A 22,834-nucleotide genomic window follows, 5' to 3' on the forward strand; every position below is an offset into this window, starting at 1 on the left:
CACAGCCACATCATGGTATCCACCTACTCTGCAAGGAATTGCTGATAAGTCACTGCATTTTACTACCTTCTGAGAAAGATTAAGGTATTTATGCAAATATGGCATTTCCTGCCCCTGTTTTGGATTTTGTCCTCACTACAGATATTTGCACATTCCACATATGATCTTCATGTACACAAAACTCCAAAAGCAGCGCTAGATATACAGGAGACTGATCTAAGCCTGGACCACACTGGGGTCTGACCCTTCTCAAGTATCTCAGCTCTGCTGTGGTATGGTACAGGCAGGGGACAGCTGAGCATCAGAGTTAATGGAAAGCTGTTCTAAGTTAAAGGAATTAATAATTCAAAGACGACATACATACTGGACAAGCAGAATGCTCCCACTATCACATCAGAGACAGAGTATCAAACATCAGCTAAGTTTTAAGATTAATTTATTTACTAAAGGAACTATACAGTCAGTACAGCCTACAGAGAACCAAAGCCTGTACTGTACATGAAATACATAAAGTTAGTAAACTATTTTTAGACAAAGCCTAACATGAGTAGATCAACACAGATGTGTTGATTGGCGCTTGGACTAGCTGATCTCAGTGGCCTCTTCCAACCTCAATGATTCTATAATTCAACTTTTTCTGTTGGGAAGATAATAGAAGAGCAATCATGAGTCTGGAGTCTTAGTCTATTTCAGGATTTTCCATTCCTAGAGGACTCTCTCAAAAGAAGAGAATTACAGCAAGGTTCTTTGGAAAAAGAAATCTCTAGTTCTCCACAAAAGGACAGTGTTGGTTTTCTTTGTTCAGGTCACTCCAAGCACAGTTCCCAGCTTTGAGGCTCCTGCTCAGATCCACTGCCACTTCCTTTTCCCCAGGGTTCTCCCCCAGTATGTGCTTCTTAGCCTATGGAAGGACAAAAGTAGTTGTAAAATACAAACTAATTGAGTTATTCAACTCAGTGAATTATGTAAGCCATTTTCAGACCATCCAGCTTGGATGGAATATCTGACACTCCGGTATAAGAGTATTGGATTTCCCTAGAAAATAAAGAGAGGATGCACTGGAAGAGAGTAATGTTGTGGTGAGGTTGAAAATACCAGTATGGAACAAGATTTGAAAGGGATCTCAGCATAAGATCATCCCAGAGAAGTTTTCTCAGGATATCACCAGGCTCTACAGGTTTTGGAGGCCCCAGTTCCAGCCTGAGGCTATACAAAAATAGAAACAGAAAGATTTGTTATTTCAGCCCACTTTCCCTCCCATAGTATGAGGCACTGAGATTTACCTGGCGTTGGACAGGGGCACTAGGGGAATTATCATCTTGTAGGATACTGAAAGGAGAGCGGACAATTCCACCAGATGTTGCCAAGATCTTGTTGCTGGCCTTGCGTCTTATGTGCTTGCCCCCTGGCGAGCAAAGGAAACAAGTCAGTGTGCCACAACAAGGCTAAGGGGTCCTGGATTTTAAGTGCCTCCCGACATATGATCTCATCTACAGAGAACATCACTCAAAAGGTAAGAGGATCAGAACGAGATAAAGGCTGGCAGGGACCTCTGGACCCATCTGACCATCCCCTGCTCCAGCAGGGACACAGAGGGCAGAATGCCAAGGACCACATCTGTATGGGTATTAGAGAACTCCAGAGAGAACACAGGGCCTGTGGGCAACCCATGCCAGCACACCATCATCTGCACAGCACAGAAGCGCTGCCTGGTGCTCAGAGGGAATCTACCATCCTCCGGGCAACGCTGAGAAATGCCCAACTGTCCTCCATGCACCCTTCCTCGGGGGGTAAGTCTTCAATCCCCGACAGAACTCATTTAGACAAGCAGTCGCCAGCCTATCAGCTGTCAGAACCGTTGGAGACCTCTCGCTCCGGCACACACCCGCCCCACACAGCCCCTCAGTCCCCCCTCAAGGGGCTCACCCGTGGCCAGGCCGGGCCCGGCACAGCGGTGCGGACGCGCGGCCGCCTCACAGCCGGGCTCGAGGCCTCTCCCGGGCTGCAGCTCCACGGCGCCCTGCAGGGCCGGCTCCTCAAGCGCGCGCGCCGCTACGGGTGGCGGCGGCTCCGGGGTCACGGTCTCGACGGCGAAGGCCTCTCCGAGCTGCCTGACCAGGCACTCCACGCTGTCTGCGGGGGAAGGGGGCAGCGCTCAGCCCACGCCGGGAAGAGGCCTGGGGACGCGGCCCGGCACTCACCGCTCGGCGTGTCCTTCATGGGCGTGCGGTAGATGCCGGGCGTCGGCGAGCGCGGGTCGGCGTCCTGAACGCCCGCCTGGGCGGGGCCGGGCTGGGGGCTGCCGGCGGGGGAGCTCACCACCTGCGGGGGGACGGCGGGCGCTGAGGGGCCGCGGAGAGCAGCGAGGAGGGAAGAAAGGGGGAAAAGCCGTACCTCTATGGGGGTGCGCAGGATGCCGGCGCTTGGGGAACGAGGGTCGCTAACGTGAGCCAGGTGGCGGTTGCGGAGGGAACCGGGCACGGGGGTAGCAGGAGCGCTGCCCGAGGCGCCCATGGCGGCGGGCGTGGAGCCGCGCAGTGCCCGGCCGGCGGCGCTGCCGCGATTCAAATCTCCCGCTCGGCCGCGGTGGCGCCGCCCCATTGGTCCCCGCCCGGAATAGGGCCCCGCCCCCGATCCCGCCCCGCGCCCGCCCCCGCCCCGCCTCCTGCCTTCTGTCGATCTGCGCGAGACTCCGCCCCACGCCGCGACGCCATTGGCTGAAGAACTCGGCAGGGCCGCCCGTCACGGCTGAAGGGCGGCTGCGATCGGCCGAGCCGGCCGGCCCGAGCGGCGGATGGGCGGGGCAACCGTCTCCCAGCCACGCTACCGGCGTGCCCGCGCGGCACGGGATTGGCCAGAGCCCGTCCGAGCACGCGGGACTGCGATTGGTCAGGGTGGGGCCGCGGGCGGAGCTGCAGTGAGCCGCTGTCATGGCGGAGCTGAGCGAAGCGCTGCTCTCGGTGTTGCCGTCCATCCGGGTGCCTAAGGCCGGCGACCGGGTCCATAAGGACGAGTGCGCCTTCTCCTTCGACACGCCGGTAAGCTCGCCCCGAGGCCGACCTCCGCGGCGGGCCGGGCTGCTCCCCGCTCCCACCCGCTCTCAGCCCACCCGGGCGCCGGGGGTGCCGCCCGCGCGGGGCGCCACGGGACTTGTGGTTCCCCGGCGGCCGGGGCGGCGCGCGGCCCGACGCGGCGCGGGGCCGTCTGAGACTACAGCCCCCGACGTGCCTCGCGGCGCGCCCCTCCCGGCCGCGGCGCGCTGGGGTCTGTAGTACCCGTCCGGAGCGGGCGTGGGCTGCTCGTCGACCCCTCGCCCCCCGCGGAGCATGCCGGGGGCTGTAGTCGGGCGGGGGGCGCTGCCCGTTGGCCTGGCGGCGTCACGCGGCCCCGCAGGCGGGGGCGAGCCGGTGCTGTGTCACTAAGATGGCAGTGGTCCTCTCCGCGGCCGTCTCCACCCCCGTGCCGGCGTCCCTGCGCCTCTTTCCCGAGCCGGCCTGGGTGGAGCCGGGGAGGTCCCGGCGGCTGGGGGCGACTGCCCCTCGGCTTCCTCCGCGGGCGCCCGTCGGGGTGTGCCGAAGCCCCGAAGAGAAGGGCGCTGCCCTCCGAATGTGGAGGCTCTTTGGGTCGCAAAACAAAACCCCAACCCCCGGCCCTCCTTCCGTCCTGAGCCCCGTGCAGTGCCGGTCCCTGTGCTCTCGCCCTGCCTGCCCCCTCTCTGCGTTTGGATCCCTGTCCGCTTTGGCTTAAGGCCGGCATCTCTGCTGAGGTGTCTGTGCTTGTGGGGCGAGCAGGGCTCACTTGTAGCCAATACAGAGCTCCGCGCAAGCTTTTGCACGCAACGATGAAAACAAGCAGTGGTGTGCTGGCCTTCCCTGTGCCGGGGCCTGGCAGAGCTTCCCATGGCCACGGGAGCTGTGCCTGCAGACAGCGTGACACAGCTCTGCTGGGAGTGGTTATACCACGTTCTGGCCATGTGAACGGTGCACGCTGCAGGCCTCTGGCGGAGCACCCTCCTCACCCTCCTGGGGATCTTGCTCAGACATCACAGGTTGGGTATCGTCCTGCTATGTGTGAGGAGGCAACTGGGTTTTCCTGTACACTGCCCTGTAGGAGCACTATCCTGGGACAGCCAGAGCAGGGCTTGCCAGCTTAGTTCGGACCAGTCACGAAACAGCTGATACATAGCAATGAACTATTGCTGTTATTTAATCAATAACTGATAGTGTTCCAAGAGGTAACCTTCTGTCCCAACAGTTGGAATGGCGTTCTTTGCCGTCTCCCTTCAGTTTTTCTCTCCCCTTCCTTCCAGGAATCCGATGGCGGCTTATATATCTGCATGAACACGTTCCTGGGCTTTGGGAAACAGTATGTGGAAAAGCACTACCAGAAAACAGGCCAGCGGGTCTATCTGCACCTCAAAAGAACACGTAAACCGGTAAGAAAAAAAGTAGGAACAAGGTGGCAGTACTGAAAGTTACTTGAAGTCATACTTGTTCTGAAACTGGGAGGTGGGATATGTCTCAGCATTAAATCAGGTGTAGAGCTTTTCCTTCACAGTTATAAATGATGTTTTTCTTGGTGAGCTGGGATTCCCTAGACTTTCAGCTCTGCTGATGTTGAGCTGTTGTACCCAGCTGTCGGCCTAAGCAATTGCTGCCTGCCCTCTCTGCCATCTTTGCAGTAGCTTAACTCCAATCCGTGAGGCTTGCCACAGCATGCCTGTCCCTCTAACTCTCTAACCCTATTTCTTCTCAATGAAATAGAAGGAAGAAGATGCTAATTCCAGTGCCGGGGACCCCCCAAGGAAGAAACCAACTCGCTTGGCTATTGGTAAGGAGGCTCTTGTGTACCATATATTTCTTGTCATTTTGGATCAATCTTTTGGAGCTGCTTGGCTTCATGGCACAATTCTGTTCTGTTTCCCCTTCTAAGTTAGCTATGGCTAGTGCCCCCAGCTGAATGTAAATGTAATGTCTTGTAGTATGTCATAGGTAGGCAGTTACTGCAGAGCAATTGTTGTGATGGCAGTTTTGCTCTGCGTTCAAAATTGTAGCATGTTTTCTATAGGTAGGTCGTCTTTGTCTCTCCTCTTAACTCATTATGCCTAATAGAGCTTGGTCCCATGCTGGTCTGTTGCTTAATACAGATGTATCCAGTGAGGGGTTGAGGTAAGTCTGAAAAAATAAGCATGAAGTTTCTGACAGAGGTATTTCTTAAACTTCTGAGAAATTGAACTAGTGTTACTTGTATAGAACAGGAAGGAATTACTGGTAAGTGCTGTAGGAACACCTTTGGTTAGAGAGTTTCTTGAAATATGAAGCTGATACTGGAGGAAATACGCAAGAGCTTTAAATGCCAGAACTGCTCCAAAAGTAATGTCTCTTATTTTATTATTTTGGCCCATAAAAACAGAAGTGGATGTTGGTGGCATGGCAGTAGAAGTTGAACCTTTCCACCAATATCCCATTACATTTTGTTGCCATGTGACAGATGGCAGCAGAGGGGCAGTCTGACCAAATGGTATCTGACATGGAAGTGCAAAGAAGCAAAAGTGTCAATGAATTCCTCCATGTGGAAAAATGGCACCCATTGGTATTCAGTGACGCTGAACTTTTATGGGAACCAAACTGTGGATGTGAGTACTGTGAGGAGGTAGATGACGCGTTTCAGCAGTGGCAACAGCAACAGTGTGTCACCTCCACTGGTACAGGTTTTTAGGATCGCAGCAGGCGGACTCTCATTCACTGCTGGCAAAAAATACACAGCAAATGGTGACTGTGTTGAAAAATAGTGTTTTATAGCTGGGAATTTGCTCTATCAAGTAATGTTATTGTGCTCTTTGTATCTGTTGTAGTTTCTGTGGAAATAAATAGAAAGCATTACTTTTGGAGCAACCTGCATACTGAGAGCAGGTCCTTTTTCAGGAGAACAATGCTGATGTTCCATTACTCTTTTGCACCAGCTGAAAAGCTGTCATGGGAATCAGAGAAGATGCTGCTCATTTGGAGCAGTATCAGCTAGCAATTTCTGAGGCATTATGGAGCAGAGGATGGGAACATTTTTATCAGTAACAGGTTCTTGGCTTGCTGGAGGCTGACCACTATGGGGAAATCCAGAACCTGTACCAAGCTGGTCTTGCTTCTTGCTCACTTTTTCCCTAGCTATGCCATTGCATAGCAGAAGCCTGGTGGCCTCACTGCTGCTTTGGGAGATACTAGTCCCAGTCTGCTTTGTGAATTATTTCTGCATCCTCAGTTCTACAAAGATCTTGAGACAAGGGTTTTCACTGGATCAGCGAGTAGTTGCCAGTGATAACGTCTTAGTGACATGAATGGAGCAGGAGAAAATAAAAGAAAGTGTTAGCGTTGTGGTTGAGGCAATAATCTCAGACCTTGGAGAGTTTTTTACTGTTTTGGGGACAGGTTTCAGCTCTCTTGTAGCTAAACTGTGGTGGTGGATTAATGCAGACACCGGGGGAGGGTTTTGAAAGTATAGGAAAGATTTAGGAACAGAATGTCATTAGCTGCAAAATATCCCCCTTGGTCTCTCTGTACCTCAGCCTCCCACTCCATGAAAAAAGTGCCTTTGGTAGTGCTTGCCCTCCATGCCAGTGTGTTGATACAAAGACTCCTGTGGAGGTTGTGATGCTGAGATAGAGCCGTGAAGGCGGCAGGCCTCCTGGGGCAAGTTTGTGGGTACATATTGGGTAGAAAATGGGTGGGAGACAGTCTGCCAGCTGAAGACCCTCTTCCTCATCTGGAAGATGAAGCTGAAGACCCTCTCGGGGGAGCTGTGTAATATCTTGAGGTTGTGTACTGTTTTGCTCCATGAAGTGATGACAGGAGATGTCTCTGGGATGTGCCGAAGAGGTGCAGAAGAGAATTATCTGAGTATGTTGTTGCATGATGCTTATGACTTCTCAGAAATGTTTAAAATGACTTGGGCGTGCAGCATCTGCATTCTTACATGGCAAATTTTGCATAGTGTACACGCTGTAGGTATCTGTGGGGAGAGGTGCAGGAGATATTGTAGGAACCAGATATTCTTGTCAATGATGTTTTATCAAATGCAGCAATGATTCTCAGAATGGCGTCACCTCCAGAATTCCTGAGGCAGAGGCATTAAACTCTTCGACTTACAGCAAAAACTCATATTCCTTTCAGAGGTTTGTTGCAGAGATCTATTGCATCCACAGCATGCCATTTTCAAAGAAATAAAGGAAATGCAGTAAAAGAAAACATAGGGGGTTAAGGTTTGTCAATAAGCAACATGCCTTCAGCCCTGTTTCCTTCTGGAATGTAAAGTGTGAGCTCTTGCAGAACAGGAGAAGCCAAGAGGTTTTTTGTGAGAACCTACAGAACCAGAGACTGTTCCCTCTTTTGCACATGTAACTTTTCAGTGACTCTGCCCACGGCAGGGGGGTTGAAACTAGATGATCTTTGAGGCCCTTTTCAACCTGGTCCATTCTATGATTCTATTCTATGACTCTTGACAGCTTGCAAGTAATCTGTTGTGTATTGAACCTCCATTTCTGTTGCAGCCTCTTGAAAGCATGGCTAGATGGGCAAGAGAAAATACCAGTGCTGTGCCTTTCCTAAGGCTTTTTGTCTGTAATTCTGGGTGTTCTGCTCCCAGAAGAACTCCTAGTTCTCTGTATTTGAGTTCAGGACAGTGATTTTTCTTTTCTGGAAGAGGCAAGAAGCAGAGCCAGGCTCCTTGAGGATGCAGATAGGCTAGTCCTTCGTGCTGGGTCAGAATGCTATCTCTTCCTACACATCTCCATTTGTGACCTTAGGTACACTGTGATGGATAAACAGCAGTGCTTTATCATAGCCCTGTTGTGGTCACTCTGTAGAACACGTCTTTTTTTTCCAGTTGTCAGGGTCTGGAGTGTCTTTATAAGCATTTGTAAAAGTAGCTGACAAAAGCAAGCCTATTGTCACTGGGCTTATATTCCCTTCTGTGAGGTCCACACCTGCAGCAGGTATGTTGGGATGTAGACATGAAGAAAGATTGTGGAACACTGGTGTAGAATTTTGCCTTAGTCATAATGCTTTATTTCATGTAAGCTACAGGCAAAGGAGTCTTGGAAACTATTTAGTTTTTCCCTCTTGCCACGATGTGTTTTTTCTTTCTGTAGGTGTAGAAGGTGGATTTGACATCACAGAGGAAAAGTTTGAATATGATGAAGATGTAAAAATAGTAATTTTCCCGGAACATTTGGATATTCCCCGTGATGGGCTGGAGGGACTACCTGACATGGTCAGAGACAGGGTATGTTTGGATGGAGGGAGATGTTTGTTACTAGCAGGAAGGCAATGAAGCATTGCTGTGAGGGAACTGCTACCCTATGAAAATGATTCTGCAAAACTGCTGTGAAGGCTCAGCTTGAAGCAAGCAGGATTATTCTACGGTCATATAAATTACTTAAACAGTGCTTTTATAGTACAGAGCCTGGTTTATGACTGAGGCTCCCAAATACCGTCTGTCTGTGAATGACTTGCAGTTCTGAACCTAAATGTAGAGCGCTGTGGCACTGCAAGTTTCTCTTCATGCACTCCACATTGTTTTTCATGCTCTTCTAACTAGATTGCCAGTGCGGTTGAAGCCATCCTTACAGCAGACTCAGCTTCCCGGAAGCAGGAGGTGCAGGCTTGGGATGGGGAGGTTCGACGTGTTTCTAAACACGCTTTTTCCCTGCACCAACTTCAGAATGATGTCCGCATCCCACCATGGTGAGCACAGTACTGAAATTTGCTGTATCGCTCTAAGGTGCACGCTGATCATCTTCCTCTCCTGTCCCCGAAATGAGATTTCCTTAATGGGGCCCTGCCCTGTGTGTGTGTGCCTTGTGTAAACTCAAGACAAGGGGCAAACTGAAGTACTTCAGGATGCTCAGCGTTCTGAATTAACAGATAAATGAGGTCACAGAAACTTTTGCTCACACTGTGGTCAGTGGGTAGTAATGGAAAGGGCTTGGGAGGTAGAACCCAAAGGTTTTTACCCTAACAGTGCTTTTCCTCTGTTCCTTGTCAACAGTGGCTGGAAGTGCAGCAAGTGTGACATGAGGGAGAACCTGTGGCTGAACATGACTGATGGAGCCATCCTCTGTGGTCGGCGCTATTTTGATGGCAGTGGTGGCAACAATCATGCAGTCGAGCACTACCGGGAAACTGGCTACCCACTGGCTGTGAAACTGGGAACAATTACTCCTGATGGGGCCGGTGAGAAAGGGGGATCCAGCAAGGGTTATAGATGCCAGGCACTGCTCAGGATGACTTTGGTCTCTGACAGGGTGAAGGAGGGAGGATTTCAAGGCTGATGTTGCCCTTGCTGTGACCTGGAACATGCAGTGTCAGTCTATCATGAACTTTCCCACTTCCTACTCTGACCTGCTCCTTGTGGCAGACAAAGAACCAGCTGATAAAATCTTTTCTCCCTTGTAATCTGAAAGCTTTTAGGACAGTTATCCAGCTTTCTCTCTTATTTTAAGTAGTGGGACGTCTGTCAAGGATTTTTGTGTCCAAAACCTGAGGGTATAGCACAGTAACCCTTTCTTCAGGTATACATATACCTACCTACCTTGATCAATGAGATGGTGGTTGGTCTTGTCATGTACTTTGGAGGAATCTCAGTGTTCTATGTGTTGGGCTACTCTCCTGAAGAGAGAAAAGAGAGGAAAGTCCAAGTGCTCAGTTTGTCAAAACTCCCAGTTCTGAGCACTCAGTTATCTTCATCCAGAGTGAATTTTAGATCACGGGCCATGACTATTTTCCTCTGTGTTTCTGCATAGATGTCTACTCCTACGATGAGGATGACATGGTGTTGGATCCCAACCTGGCAGAACACCTCGCTCACTTTGGGATTGACATGCTTAAGATGCAGAAGGTGAGGGGTTGCTCCTGTGAAGGCCCAGAGGGGAAGAGAAGAAACTAAGTTTTCTTAGCTGGATCCCAACTTTCTGTGGCTGTGCAGAACCATTCCTGATGAAGAAGCAGTGTTTTCTTTATTGAATAGAGAGTTGCCTTGTCTGCCTCTCCCATTGCCTTTTTTGCCTTTCTTTCTTGTCCTGTAGTTTCATTTCACTGTGGCTCTGTATCAGTACTCTTGGCAGGAAGGTGCCTGCACTTCTACCTGTGCTCCCTAGATTTATTATTAGTGTGTGATTTCCATGCCCCTTTTAAGAGAATGTTTTTGATTTCTCCCATATTTCATAGCATTCCTCCTCCTGTCCCAGATATTCAAATATTTGAAAAGAATTCTCGTATCTTCCTCCTCTTCTAAGTTAATCAAACAATTAATTTTACACTTTGTTTCTCCACTGCATTGCCCTTTTCACACATCAGTTATTCTCTTGACTCTTTTTTGAAGGTTTTCTCCTGTTCTTTCCATCCACAGACAGACAAGACAATGACAGAACTGGAAATAGACATGAATCAACGTATTGGGGAGTGGGAGCTCATCCAGGAGTCTGGTGTGCAGCTCAAGCCCCTCTATGGGCCTGGGTACACTGGTATCCGTAACCTGGGCAACAGTTGCTACCTCAATTCTGTGATGCAGGTGCTGTTCAGTATCCCGGACTTCCAGAGAAAGTAAGTGAGCTTAATCACTCTTTTCCATTGGGCTGGGATCCCCTGGCACAATACAAAGGTCCCCTAGAGCTGGGAGCTTCTGTTGCAGGAATCAGGCTCAGAAATGTCTTTGCTAGATGAATCCATCTGTCCCTTAGATTGCTCTGGTTTGTTCTGTAGGTATGTGGACAAGCTGGAGAAGATATTCCAAAGCGCACCTTCGGATCCCACACAGGACTTCAGCACACAAGTGTACGTAGACTTTTGGTGAGAGATGGAAGGCTGAAGCTGCCTGGGTGTATCCCTCCTGCATTGCTACAGGTTTCTCCCTCAAGCCTTGCCTCTCTGTTTCCATGTCCATCACCAGACACACTGGTCTTCCGTGATCAATAAGGATCTAAGCCGAGAAAGATCTGTTGAATGTCCTAAATGGAGAAAGCAGGGTTTATCTCAGTGCTGCTGGGGACTCTTATGCCTATGATATGGGGGATGCAGTACCATATGTTACCACGAGGGGATTTCTCTAGGCGTATTCTGTCTGCGTAACAGCTTCTTTGCAGAGAGGTTTGCTTTCTGCAGTGGAGGAAGATGGCTAAGAGCAAAGAGATACGTAGATTTAGGAAAAAAAAAATCACTCTCAGTGGATAATTTATACATGCTTAAAGAGACTTCCTGCAAGAGGTATGGAAGAAGGAGCACAAGTTTTCAGAAGGCGTTTCATTTAAATACACTGCTTTGCTGTTGCATCTGCACTAAAACAGCAAAGCAGTATATGGAGGCTTGGGATGAAGGAAAGGAAGGTAGCGTTTGTGGAAGAGAATACAGAGGTAAGCAAAGATTCTAAATTTGGGTAGCCTGAGGTTAGGTGTTCAGTTAGGAGGGAACCGAGACAGCCTGGGCAAAGGATGAATCGGTAGTGTTTGGTTCCAGACAAAAGGCAACAGTGATGGGGAAGAACTGGGGTGAATTGGAAAAACAGGAGGGTCTGGGTGTGGGAAGAAATCACATGAGTGTTGCTATTGTCCATTAAGTGCCTCAAGGAGTTATTCTTAACCTTCCCCTTGGGAAAATGTGATCAGTCTGCTCATAGCATTGCTATTTCTAGCTCAGGCAATTTCACTGTGTCCTGTTGTCTCCTGTGCTGTCAGTTAGATACACTGCTACTTTACCCATGTCAGGCTGCAGTATAGCTTGGCTGCTGAGCAGCTGTTGTGTTGCTCAGCACTGGCAACCCTTCTGTGAGGAAAGGGAAGCTGTTCCTTTTTGCTTTCCACACTGTGCAAGCAATGGTTGAAAATGTTGACCAGAAGTCCTAGTAACTTTCCTGTGGATGATGTCTTATGGGACCAGAGGGATCAGACCAAGATAAGGTGATCTTAGCTGATGCAGTTGAGAAAGCCAATCTCTGTGAGAACTCCAGTCATGTCAGCGTTAAAGCTGGATGGGTTGCTGTGGCTCCCAGAGTGTGTGGAGCTTGACACTGACAGACTTTGTCATTCCAGAGCCAAACTGGGTCATGGTCTGCTATCTGGGGAGTATTCAAAGCCAGCTTCTGCAGAAGGGGAACAGCAGCCTGATCAGAAGGTGAGATTTGAGTACAGTTCCCACATGGTGTATGTTAAATGGGGGAGGAGGAGGGAGAACCGTTTCTGAAGACATGTCCTGGGGTTTGTACCACGGCCCTGTCACACAAAGAGCGTGGCTAAGAGTAGAGTGTTGCACACCCGGGCACGCGTTTGGTACATTGTGACCACCTCCTTCTTCCACCTTGATATTTGCAGGGTGTACAAAATGGCATTGCTCCACGCATGTTTAAGGCCCTCATTGGAAAGGGACACCCGGAATTTTCCACTAACCGGCAGCAGGATGCCCAGGAATTCTTTCTGCACTTCATCAACATGGTGGAGGTAATGGCTGAGTTTGTTTCTCTGATTTTGAAAAAGCCTGGCTTTTTTTCTTGCTGTAACAGGGCATGAGATGTAAGTATGAGAAGCTGGCAAATGGAGCACAAAGGGGGAGAGAATAAAAGGAAAGGGGGCAGCTAGCACCTGTGGGAGCAGAGAAAGAGAGATGTTTGCCATGCTTTCAGGGCTGATTCCCAAGAGATTCCTCCTAGCAAGGGCACAGGTGGAGATGTAAAATTGCCAGTTTTAGGAGCCAGAATGGCATGCATTCCTAGGATCACGGAAGATGACTGTAGGTTCCCCTTTGCTTTTCCTGTGGACTGGGAGTAGAAAGGGATACTCTTTCACCGTGTCCTGTGTGGGACTGCTGCCGCCGTAGATGCTTATTTCTGCCATTCTGATGCCATATCCATCCTTGTAATCTCTCCCTCTTTCAGAGGAACTGCCGCAGCTCGGAGAACCCTAATGAGGTCTTCCGTTTTCTGGTGGAGGAGAAACTGAAGTGTCTGGCCACAGAAAAGGTGAAATACACCCAGCGTGTGGACTATATCATGCAGCTGCCAGTACCCATGGATGCTGCACTCAACAAAGGTCAGTAATACATCATAGCCAGGATAGCAGCATGCATTATGTCAGGTATCAGGCTTTTCTTACAGAGCTCCTTAAATGGGAAAGAGACTTCCTCAAGCTATTGCTCTGCCACTTCTGAAGCCAGATCCTTCACCTGCTCTTGGAGGATTGGGCTCATTTCTTCAGTGGCGTGACAGTGATGTCCCTGTAGAGCCTTTCCCTCCTACACTTCAAGCTGGGCTGTGATTTAACACAGAAGCAGAACTGCAGAAGCAGAACAGTGCTCACAGTTGCCAGCTTTGTGCTCCATTCTTGAGAACGCGTATCCGTGTATCTGTAGGCCCATTCAGCCTCTGGGTGTAGGTTACACAGTTGCTTTATTTGCACCTAGAGGTGGTCCTTGACTCCTGTACTTTATTCTCCAGATGAACTACTGGAATATGAGGAGAAGAAGCGGCAGGCAGAGGAAGAGAAGCAGCCACTGCCTGAGCTGGTGCGAGCCAAGGTGCCTTTCAGCTCCTGCCTAGAGGCCTATGGAGCTCCAGAGCAGGTGGATGATTTCTGGAGCACAGCCTTGCAGGCCAAGTCTGTGGCTCTCAAGTGAGTGTGTGGGGGTTACTAACTTGCCAGACTGTGGTGAGGGGGCTGCAGCTGTATCTCAGGGGGACTTGTTTTCATTGCCTGGAGGAGCATTACCAAAGCTGTTCAGTCCTCCACATCCTTTGTGCATAGAACACGGAAGCAGAAGGGAACCAGTCCATCAGTGCTGGAGTGTAATCCCCTGAAGGATTACAGTGGGCAGAACAACAGTGCTAGTGTGAAGTCCTTGCCGTAAGACTTCAGTTGCTGAGAGGCTACAAAAATACAGTGACATCCCAGAAAATTGGCAGCTTTTATTCTAAATGCAATTTAGCTTTAAAATTAGTACTAACAAGAGGATGGCAACACCAGTCCTGCATGGTCTCCGGACTGTCTTTAAGGGAAGTTTTTTAGCTGGTAAGGTTTGAGTAAAATGCTGAGCATAACAAACATCTGAGTTAAAGTATGCTAACTTAATGCTAATAGCAGAGCTTTAAAGAACAGCTGTAATTTGTCTCACTGCTAGCAGCACATCACAGTGGTGCAAAGGTGTAGTGAGAAGAACACCAACTTACGCAGCTTCCTTCTGTGATGCTACTGACTGTCCTGCAGTGAAAGAGTAGCCCTCAAAGAACCCAGTAAATCCATAGAATAGGACTTTTTTTTTTCTAACAAATGTACTGTCATTAAGTAAGAGCTACTAAAAATGAACACAAAAACAATCGCTTTGAAAAATAATGTTTTGCTTTTAAATAGTGAGTTGTGTTCAAAAGCTTTGTTAGAATTAGCACTGAATATATATACTGTTGCTTAAATTAATGTTACTGCACGTTACGATTATTCTGATGATGAGTATCTGTCTCTCTTAATGTTGCTTCTCCCTTCACAAAGGTTCCCCTCTGTTTCAGAGATGCCAAACACCCTTTCCCTCAAATTGTCTGACTAAATAAATAACGTTCAATCAATTTCAGTCACTGTCAGCTTAAGATTTGCCTCTTCCGCTTCACAGCTGAAGAAGTGCTTTTGCACTTGAAAGCTTGTCACTTTCTGCAGCTTTATCTGTTGGTCTAATGAAAGATTTTATTTCTTGTGTTCCTTAAGCATTAGAGTTTAATTAAATCCTAAAATCTGAGTCAGCTTGTAAAATGCATGATTGGAAGATAAAGAATGTACTATTTTTCCTTATCCCCCAGGATTTTATAAATGCTTTATTCCATCTAATCTGGTCAGGACACCTGCTTTAGAAATTGTTTGGTGTTTAAGAAGCTGTAAGCTCAGCCTAGGAGAGATGTACAGATTTGTGTGTCTCCCTGCCTTAGGACATGCCTCTACCTTACTCACTAATTTCTTGAATCAACTAGATGCCCTCAGTCACTGCTGACAAAGTATAAACTGGCTGTTATGTTAATGTCTTTCAGAACAACGCGGTTTGCCTCTTTCCCAGATTATCTGGTGATTCAGATCAAGAAGTTCACTTTTGGTCTGGACTGGGTGCCCAAAAAGCTTGGTAAGAAGGACAAGTACAGGGCATGTAGGTACAAGGTGTTGTAAATGGGTATTGTGATCCTTGCTCCACAGAGGAAAGTAACTACCCCAGAAGGGGCTGCAGGCTAGCATGTTGTATCCCCAGTGTCTTACCCTTCCAGAACTCCCTTGGAGTCTTTTGTTTCTGCCTGTGTGCCAGCCTGAGCAAACACTGTGTCTTGTAGATGTCTCCATTGAAATGCCAGAGGAGCTGGATATCTCTGCACTGCAGGGAACAGGGCTGCAGGATGGAGAAGAAGAAATGCCAGACATTGCACCCCCACTGGTGACACCAGATGAGCCCAAAGGTAGCCTGGGGTTCTATGGCAACGAGGACGACGACTCCTTCTGCTCCCCTCACTTCTCCTCTCCGACATGTTAGTGATTCTCCTCCTTTCTTCCTGATGCCTGATTCATTTCCTTGCTCTCCTTGTCTTGTCTCCTATCCTAGTGGTTTCAGACTTTTCCTGTCCCTCTGTCTGCGAATATCAGCTGCCTCCCTTGCATGTAAGGGTGTTATGCAAGGGAGTTTGTTAATTCCCTTGCTGTGGGAGATGAGAATGTGGCATGTCTTATGAATGTAGAAGGGGTAGAGCTGAGATTTACACAAGATTTAACTGGCAGAGGTATTTTACTTAGACAAACCAATGCACAGGGCAGGTTTTGAAGGCTAGGAAACGGCCAGTGCTGCTGAGTTAATGAGGTGAATGAATCCCTGTGTTTCCCGGAGTGCATGTGTGCGAAACCACATCTTTGAGAAAAGATAGTGAGGATGAGGAGAGCAGAGAGTGAAGAAATGGCTTGGGAAGCTGTATGGCACTGCACAAAATGGTGCAGGCATGGCTTGGGTGGGAGTGGGTGGCTCTAATCTCTGTCTTCTCGCAGCCCCCATGTTGGATGAGTCAGTGATTATCCAGCTAGTGGAGATGGGCTTTCCCATGGATGCTTGCCGCAAAGCTGTGTATTACACAGGGAACAGTGGGGTTGAAGCTGCCATGAACTGGGTCATGTCACACATGGATGATCCAGGTATGAGATCACATGGCCATGGAGAAACTTACTGCATCTGGGTCACTGTCTCACTTCCTGTCCCATAGTCATTTGAACCTCAGACTGTATCCCTTTGGGGGCTGTGTTTTGTTTTCTGCTGCAGATTTTGCTAACCCGCTAGTTCTCCCTGGATCCAGTGGACCAGGGTCAACTATTGCCTGTCCAGACCCTCCATCAGAAGACAGCGTGGCCACCATTGTCTCCATGGGCTTCTCCCGGGACCAGGCTATGAAAGCACTAAGAGCAACGGTGAGGGGCACAGGTGACATCAAAGCGAAACAATTTTCTCAGGAATAGGCATTTGCAAGTCTTTGCCTTTGCCTTCCAGAACAACAGCCTGGAGCGTGCAGTGGATTGGATCTTTAGTCACATTGATGACCTTGATGCAGAAGCTGCTATGGATATCTCAGAGGGGCGTTCGGCAGCAGAGTCCATCTCTGAATCTGTTCCTGTTGGTCCTAAAGTGCGCAATGGGCCTGGAAGTGAGTTTCAGGCAGAATGAATGCAGGCTTTGGGGTGCAAGCTCATCCAATCTAATCAATGCAGTAAATCCATAGGTTTTAGCGGCAGCAGCTCCCACAGAGCTGAATTGGTAGGGGCGGGGAGGAAAAGGAGAAGGGTGGCAATGTAGGGCCTAAACCCTTCAGCATGGGGATTAGTTGGAAGCTGATAAGAGTGAGGCCAAGGAGGTGCTGTCAAATGAAAGACAGGAAGGACTGTGCTTCTTTCCCCCGTATTCTGATCTTTGGTCTCATTGAGAAACCAAGTTCCAATCCATTTGCAGAACTCTAATGCCAATGCAGTTTTGCCCCTGGACTCTACAGGGAGGTGGAATTCCTGCCACTGCCCATTCAGCATACCTGGGCCAAGTGAGCTTGGAAGAGAAAAGGTTCATTGGAAGTTGTCATCTCATGTTTCCTTGCACATTTGGCCTCAAGTCATTCACACTTGACTGGGACCCATTTTTAAGTTATTACCTAGGAGAGCTTCCATCAGATCTCACACGAGGAATTCTCTAGAGGGCCTTGCACAGGTCTGTGGCACCTTTGCGCTTTATCTGATACCTCTTCTCTCTTCCTCACAAGAATATCAGCTGTTTGCCTTCATCAGCCACATGGGCACTTCGACTATGTGTGGTCACTATGTTTGTCACATCAAGAAAGATGGCAGGTAAGAGGGGTTTTGGCATAAGGGGTCTCTGAAGTACAGCTTTAAGCCGCTGTTCTGCCATGTTTCTTCAGAGGTGATGGTGGACAGTGAGAAGCAAGCCAGCAAAGAGGCTCACACGGCATCTTTGCCATACAACAGCATTCCGGAGCTTCCCCCTTTTGTGTGTTGCAGGTGGGTGATCTACAATGACCAGAAGGTCTGTGCTTCTGAGAAGCCCCCCAAGGACCTGGGCTACATCTACTTCTATCAGCGGATTCCCAGCTAGAACATCCTCTTGCTGTGTGTGGAGGGGGGGAAAGCGGGCCGAAGGCGAGGAAGGGGAGGGGTGGGGGCAGTCAGAGCAGGGTCCGCCTCCCCTGCTCCTCTTACCCGCTCTGCCCTTCCTGCCCTCGCTGTGGGACGCGCAGGGAGCTGGGTTCCGCGACGAGCTGGGGCTGGAGCCCCCGGGGACGGGAGCGAAAGGGATTCGGAGGGTGGGAATATCTGTTGCTGTAGGACGTACCTTCACTACCCGCTCCCCGCCGCGCAGCCCTTGGCTTTGCTGCCGGGGGGAACGCCAGCTCCTCGTTTCCCGCACGGGCAGGGCATGTGTGTGCATGTGGCTCGGGCGGCGCTTTCTGCCTGTCCTCCCAGCGCGGGGGCAGCGCGGGAAGCAGCGCGGGCCGTGAGCGGTGCCCCTTCCCCGCGTGCCCTTCACATGCCAAAATACACGAGGGACAAAATAAAAGTGGAAATACGTGCTGGTGACCGTGTTCTGTGCGGCTGGGGCCCCGCGAGCCGAAACTCGGGCACTGCCGCGGTACGAGCTTCCGTACGGAGAAGGGAGGTCGCGTGGTTCTCGTGTGGGGGCGCACGGAGCTTCGGTGCGGGCTTCGCGCCCAGTGCAGCTTCTGAGGAAGGGCCGCGGCCATCTCCGAGCGGAGGCCGCCCGGCTGCCGAGGCCCAGGGGGTGGGGAGCGAGCCGGGGGGCGGGGCTACGGGGGGTGGGGCTTCGCGCCCCGCCGGCCTATAAAAGCGGCCGCCGCGGCTCCGTGCCGTTGCCGACCTTCGCCTGCGCCGCTGCTGCTTCGCGCCCGTCGCCTCCGCCATGGCTCCCAGGAAGTTCTTCGTGGGTGGCAACTGGAAGATGAACGGCGACAAGAAGAGCTTGGGCGAGCTCATCCACACGCTGAATGGCGCCAAGCTCTCGGCCGACACCGGTGAGGGAGGGCGCGGTCGCAGCCGCACGTAGCGCACGTCCCGCGCGGCGGGGCCCGGCCCGGCAGGGGCACGGGAAATGTCAGGGGGCGGCGGGGCCGAAACTTAACCCCGCGGCGGGGCTAAAAATACCGCGACACCGGATCCCTGCCGCTGAAGGGCCCCGCATCCCACCCTCCCCTCCCCCCGCCGCCGCCGGATGCGGGCAGCCCCCGGCCGCCGGCGCCGCGGGGATCTGCGGGCCCGGCCCCGCGAGGAGACTGCGGCGGGCGGTGAGGGGCCTCCGGGCTCCGTCCCTCCGCGCGGAGCTGCTGTCCCCGCGGCCCCGTCTCTACGGCCCCGGCCTGCCGCCCAACCTCGCGCCCGGGGTCGGGGGCGCGATATTTGGGCCGAGGTCACGGCGCTGCGGAGCGGGTTCCAGGAGCGTGCCTAGCCTGCCGCGGTGCCGTACCCGGGTGTAATCCGCGTGTAACCCGACGCTGCCCTTTTCTCCCCCGTTCAGCCTTGCGGCCGGGTGAGATTCTTGCCCGGTTTCTCGGCTGGGATGTTTCCAAAGGGCTCGGTGTGAACTGGCTGGAGGCCTGGCTCTCTGCCTGACTCCCCCCCGCTGACCCCTGGAGTGAGTTTCCCCTCCGCTGTGGAGTCATTGGATAGTAGGGAGGATGTTCCTACTCTGTGGGTCCCCCAAATGTCAGCGAGGGCAGGCTGAGCCTCCACCAAGTGGGGGCTGGGTGGGGGAGGGGGGAGGGGTGGCCTCAGGGCTGGGCCAAGGGGCCGAAGGTTGCGTGCAGCTTCTATCCCTTGGCCTTCTGATGGATGACCTTTCTGCCTTACAGAGGTGGTTTGCGGAGCCCCTTCAATCTACCTTGATTTTGCCCGCCAGAAGCTTGATGCAAAGATTGGAGTTGCAGCACAAAACTGTTACAAGGTACCGAAGGGTGCTTTCACAGGAGAGATCAGGTGAGCCCAAAGTGAAGATTAAAGCAAGCATTGCTTTGCAGAGCAAACTTGCTCTGGAGATGTGAGTCACTACCTTCATTTGCTTTCTCATCAGCCCAGCAATGATCAAAGATATTGGAGCTGCATGGGTGATCCTGGGCCACTCAGAGCGGAGGCATGTTTTTGGAGAGTCTGATGAGGTGAGAGACTCTGGAGTGGAGAGGTGGTACCAAACAGATAATTCTGTGAAGGCAGGAGGAGTGAGCGGTTTGTGGGAAAGGTGGGTACAGGAGCAGGTCTGACTGCCACTTACCTTATTCCTCTTCCATCCACAGTTGATTGGGCAGAAGGTGGCTCATGCTCTTGCTGAAGGCCTCGGTGTCATCGCCTGCATTGGGGAGAAGCTGGATGAGAGAGAAGCTGGCATAACGGAGAAGGTGGTCTTTGAACAGACCAAAGCTATTGCTGGTAAGAGAAGAAAACTGACTTCTTTTCTTTGGACAGCTGGGAAATGGCTATTGTGGCCATAACTGCCTGTTCCTGGCCTTCCTTGAGGGCTTTCAGATACATTGCTACAAATGTTTACAAACAGTGGTCACCTTTGTAAAAGGTCTGCATGTTCCAGGAAACTTTTTTCCAGATCTGCCATTCCCAACATGAGGTACTGTACTCATGTATACCTTCTTCTTTCCCCTCAGATAACGTGAAGGACTGGAGTAAGGTGGTTCTTGCCTATGAGCCAGTTTGGGCTATCGGAACTGGTAAAACTGCTACTCCCCAACAGGTATTAGCAAGGGAAAGGTGGCTGATGAAATGACTGTCTGACCCCACTCAAGAGGTCTCCCTGAAGATGGAACAAGGCAGTTCCTTCTTTGGAAGGGAATTGTATGCAGGATGGTTCAGATTCTATTTCTTTTCAGGCTCAGGAAGTTCATGAGAAGCTGAGAGGCTGGCTCAAAAGCCACGTGTCTGATGCTGTTGCTCAGTCAACTAGGATCATCTATGGAGGTAAATGAGTGTATAGTCTCTTTGAGGCTGCACTTACTTTCTTTGCTTGCTGCTGTTGTACAGCATGCTCTGCTCAAGAGGAAACATGAGACTAACAGAGCATGAAGAACCACTTACTAGCTTGTTTAGGTAAATGGGAGACAGTCTTACGATTGATAGAATAAGAGGTGGTTAGTACCTTGCAAGTTTTACCTCTGTGTTATTGCCATTTTGGGTTTGCCATGTCTGAACTCTTAATCCTGTTCCCTCTTTAGGTTCAGTCACTGGTGGCAACTGTAAGGAACTGGCCTCCCAGCATGATGTGGATGGCTTCCTTGTTGGTGGGGCTTCTCTCAAGCCAGAGTTTGTGGATATTATCAATGCAAAACATTAAAGCAGCCTGTGAGGAGCAGTCCCTTACGGTTAAGAGCAAGAAACTGAAGCAAGAAGGGACCTTGTGTTGCACGTCTCTCGGTACAGAGGCTTCTTCTGAGGCTTTCCCCCACCACCACAATTATTGTTCTAGCTGTGCTGCTAACCCCCACCACCTTGTTGGAGTCCCATTAGTGTGAGCCCATCTCAGCAGAGTCTCCTTTCTGAACTGGCAAAATCCTTGGTTATCTGTTGAGCTGTTAGAGCCCACAGTCAACCTGGCCATTGCCTCTCTCTCTTTGCAGCCCTGCAGGGAGGGAGGGCCACTAGTACTGGGGGGAAGAAAAAGGAACCACCATCTTCTGCATCTTTCAGCTCCATCCGCAAGGAGCCTGGCAGCTTAGACCCTTGTGAGACACCTTACCTCACCAATGTCCTGTATTGAACAATAAATGAGAAGGAAAAAAAGTGTGTCCTGGTTATTATTTAGAAGCAATTAAGGACAAGGTGTATACAGATAGACTGGAGTATTTTGGCAGTAGCTAGCTGCAGAGGGAGCAGGGTGTTCAAGAGTTCTGTCTTTATAACCTTTCCCTGGGGGTCAATGTCTTTTTTGGTTGTTACGTTTTTAATTCTTACACCCCTCCACTTCCTTGTTGCTCCAACAAGTGTTGCACAGGTGCAACATGTATCCTCTCACTATACTTCTCACCTAGAACATTCCCACAGAACCTTTATTTACCGTTGCAGTTCCTCTTGGCTGTATGAGGATTAACACGCTGCAGTGCCTTCCAGTAGCTGCAAGGGCTGTCCCACTAATGAGTGACTCTTCCTGCCACTGACACCACACTGGTGGCTGCTGGCTAGGTGAGCCTGCACAAGTGTGAGCAATGGCTGCAGGCTGGTGTGAGGCCAGATGGTGAAACTGCTGCTGTGGGGTAGTAATAATCCTAAATTAATTGGCGAGGCTGCCTGGCCAGAGATTCCCATCAAGTAGGAAAGTTGGCCTGAGGAGGAATGGAGGGCGTGCTGGTGAAGATAGAGCACGCAGTGGCTAGGGGTGTGCAGAAAAGATGTTTCAAAAGTTTAAACGGTTGGAGGAAAAAGATCCTAAGATCTGTGGCTTCTGCAAGCAAAGTGCTCAAAAGGCTTCTGGGGCGTGGCTTTAGTTTGGCCCTACACAGCACTGTCAGAGCAGCGGTGACCAGAGATGGGGTTGTGCCTTGGACTGGATGGGCCCAGGCTGTAGCCCTGCCGCCAGCTCTGCTGTCCAGCGCTGTCTGGAGAGCAGCTCGGCAAGAGACCGGGAGAGTGAGCTACATAGGGAAAACAGCTGGGAGATGTGCATCACGCTCACTGTATTCGGGAGAACGCAGAAGCGCAGAACCATTCATTTAACGAGGAACGAAGTGGGCAGTAATCTCTGCGTCAGCAGGGACCCGGCACTGTGGCTTCCTTCTTTTTGTCTGCTTTCTGGCAGGAAGGACCATAGCTCCGTGGAGCGGGATCACTGCCAGCTCCTCACCCTCAGTGTGAACTGCAGGGCTTGGGCCTTAGCCGTGTTGCTGCTAAGGGCAATGCGCTGAGAGAGCCCGAGCGAGGCCGCTGCAGCCCTGTGCGCAGGCCGGGGGCCAGGAAGGGCCGGCACTGCCAGCACACGCACACATCACATGCGCGTGTAAACGCGGACGGCTGACACGTGCAGCTCTGCAGAGCGCGCAATCACGCGGTGCCAGCGGCCTCACCCCACGTCCCTCAGGCTGGGCCTCAGCCGTCTGAGACCCGAGGAAGCCGCTGCCACAACTCCCTCCCGAAGCCCCCCGGCTCGCCCCGGGCCCCCAGTCCTACAGCGGTTCCGACACCGACTCGGCGCGAACCGCAACGCGAGGCGGAACATACGGGAACTGGGGAGGCGGGTCCGCCGCTGCCCGTCAGCGCTGCTGTATGGGAGCGGCGCCGGGGCCCGCCCCC

At 51.1% G+C, this 22,834-nt stretch overlaps 3 protein-coding genes and 1 long non-coding RNA gene across 6 annotated transcripts; 2 read left to right on the forward strand and 2 right to left on the reverse strand.

The window, feature by feature from the left end:
* Positions 1 to 419: 419 nt before the first annotated feature.
* On the reverse strand, positions 420 to 2,539 carry CDCA3 (cell division cycle associated 3). 2 transcript variants are annotated; one of them, NM_001278136.2, is made up of 5 exons: positions 2,395 to 2,539; positions 2,202 to 2,322; positions 1,927 to 2,133; positions 1,284 to 1,405; positions 420 to 901 (listed from the first exon to the last, which is right to left on the reverse strand). In NM_001278136.2, exons 1-5 carry the CDS (start codon positions 2,512 to 2,514, stop codon positions 764 to 766), a joined length of 708 nt encoding a protein of 235 aa, NP_001265065.1. In that variant the 5' UTR covers positions 2,515 to 2,539; the 3' UTR covers positions 420 to 763. The 2 variants fall into 2 exon arrangements, with proteins under 2 accessions (NP_001265065.1, NP_001265066.1); NM_001278137.2 differs by lacking the exon at positions 1,927 to 2,133.
* Positions 2,540 to 2,892: 353 nt separating this feature from the next.
* USP5 (ubiquitin specific peptidase 5) lies at positions 2,893 to 18,107 on the forward strand. 2 transcript variants are annotated; one of them, XM_003640442.6, is made up of 20 exons: positions 2,893 to 3,038; positions 4,310 to 4,435; positions 4,764 to 4,830; positions 8,141 to 8,274; positions 8,590 to 8,735; positions 9,040 to 9,224; positions 9,794 to 9,888; positions 10,399 to 10,592; positions 10,752 to 10,823; positions 12,074 to 12,155; positions 12,353 to 12,478; positions 12,913 to 13,066; positions 13,471 to 13,645; positions 15,043 to 15,131; positions 15,334 to 15,525; positions 16,034 to 16,177; positions 16,302 to 16,447; positions 16,527 to 16,680; positions 17,284 to 17,368; positions 17,540 to 18,107. In XM_003640442.6, exons 1-20 carry the CDS (start codon positions 2,931 to 2,933, stop codon positions 17,631 to 17,633), a joined length of 2,568 nt encoding a protein of 855 aa, XP_003640490.1. In that variant the 5' UTR covers positions 2,893 to 2,930; the 3' UTR covers positions 17,634 to 18,107. The 2 variants fall into 2 exon arrangements, with proteins under 2 accessions (XP_003640490.1, XP_416513.2); XM_416513.8 differs by having other exon boundaries at positions 15,334 to 15,456.
* A 231-nt stretch (positions 18,108 to 18,338) lies between these two features.
* TPI1 (triosephosphate isomerase 1) lies at positions 18,339 to 21,324 on the forward strand. The gene is given in 7 exon segments (NM_205451.1): positions 18,339 to 18,567; positions 19,402 to 19,525; positions 19,620 to 19,704; positions 19,840 to 19,972; positions 20,203 to 20,288; positions 20,425 to 20,512; positions 20,767 to 21,324. Coding segments are annotated over 7 exon segments (747 nt in total). The 5' UTR covers positions 18,339 to 18,455; the 3' UTR covers positions 20,886 to 21,324.
* LOC121106944 lies at positions 20,987 to 22,809 on the reverse strand. The gene is made up of 2 exons (XR_005840180.2): positions 22,763 to 22,809; positions 20,987 to 21,794 (listed from the first exon to the last, which is right to left on the reverse strand). It is a non-coding gene; the product is annotated as an uncharacterized LOC121106944 (long non-coding RNA).
* Positions 22,810 to 22,834: the final 25 nt, after the last annotated feature.

The sequence above is a fragment of the Gallus gallus genome, chromosome 1 (genome assembly GCF_016699485.2).
Source record: "Gallus gallus isolate bGalGal1 chromosome 1, bGalGal1.mat.broiler.GRCg7b, whole genome shotgun sequence".
Taxonomy (NCBI): Eukaryota; Metazoa; Chordata; class Aves; order Galliformes; family Phasianidae; genus Gallus; species Gallus gallus.

Coding starts and splice junctions, on each gene's coding strand:
- CDCA3 (NM_001278136.2), bottom strand. CDS start 2,514: ATGGGCGCCTCGGGCAGCGCTCCTGCTACCCCCGTGCCCGGTTCCCTC. Junction 2,134..2,201: donor CATGAAGGACACGCCGAGCG/GTGAGTGCCGGG, acceptor CTTCCCCCGCAG/ACAGCGTGGAGTGCCTGGTC. Junction 902..1,283: donor GTGCCCCTGTCCAACGCCAG/GTAAATCTCAGT, acceptor GTCCTTCCATAG/GCTAAGAAGCACATACTGGG.
- USP5 (XM_003640442.6), top strand. CDS start 2,931: ATGGCGGAGCTGAGCGAAGCGCTGCTCTCGGTGTTGCCGTCCATCCGG. Junction 9,225..9,793: donor AATTACTCCTGATGGGGCCG/GTGAGAAAGGGG, acceptor GTTTCTGCATAG/ATGTCTACTCCTACGATGAG. Junction 15,132..15,333: donor CTGGGTGCCCAAAAAGCTTG/GTAAGAAGGACA, acceptor TGTGTCTTGTAG/ATGTCTCCATTGAAATGCCA.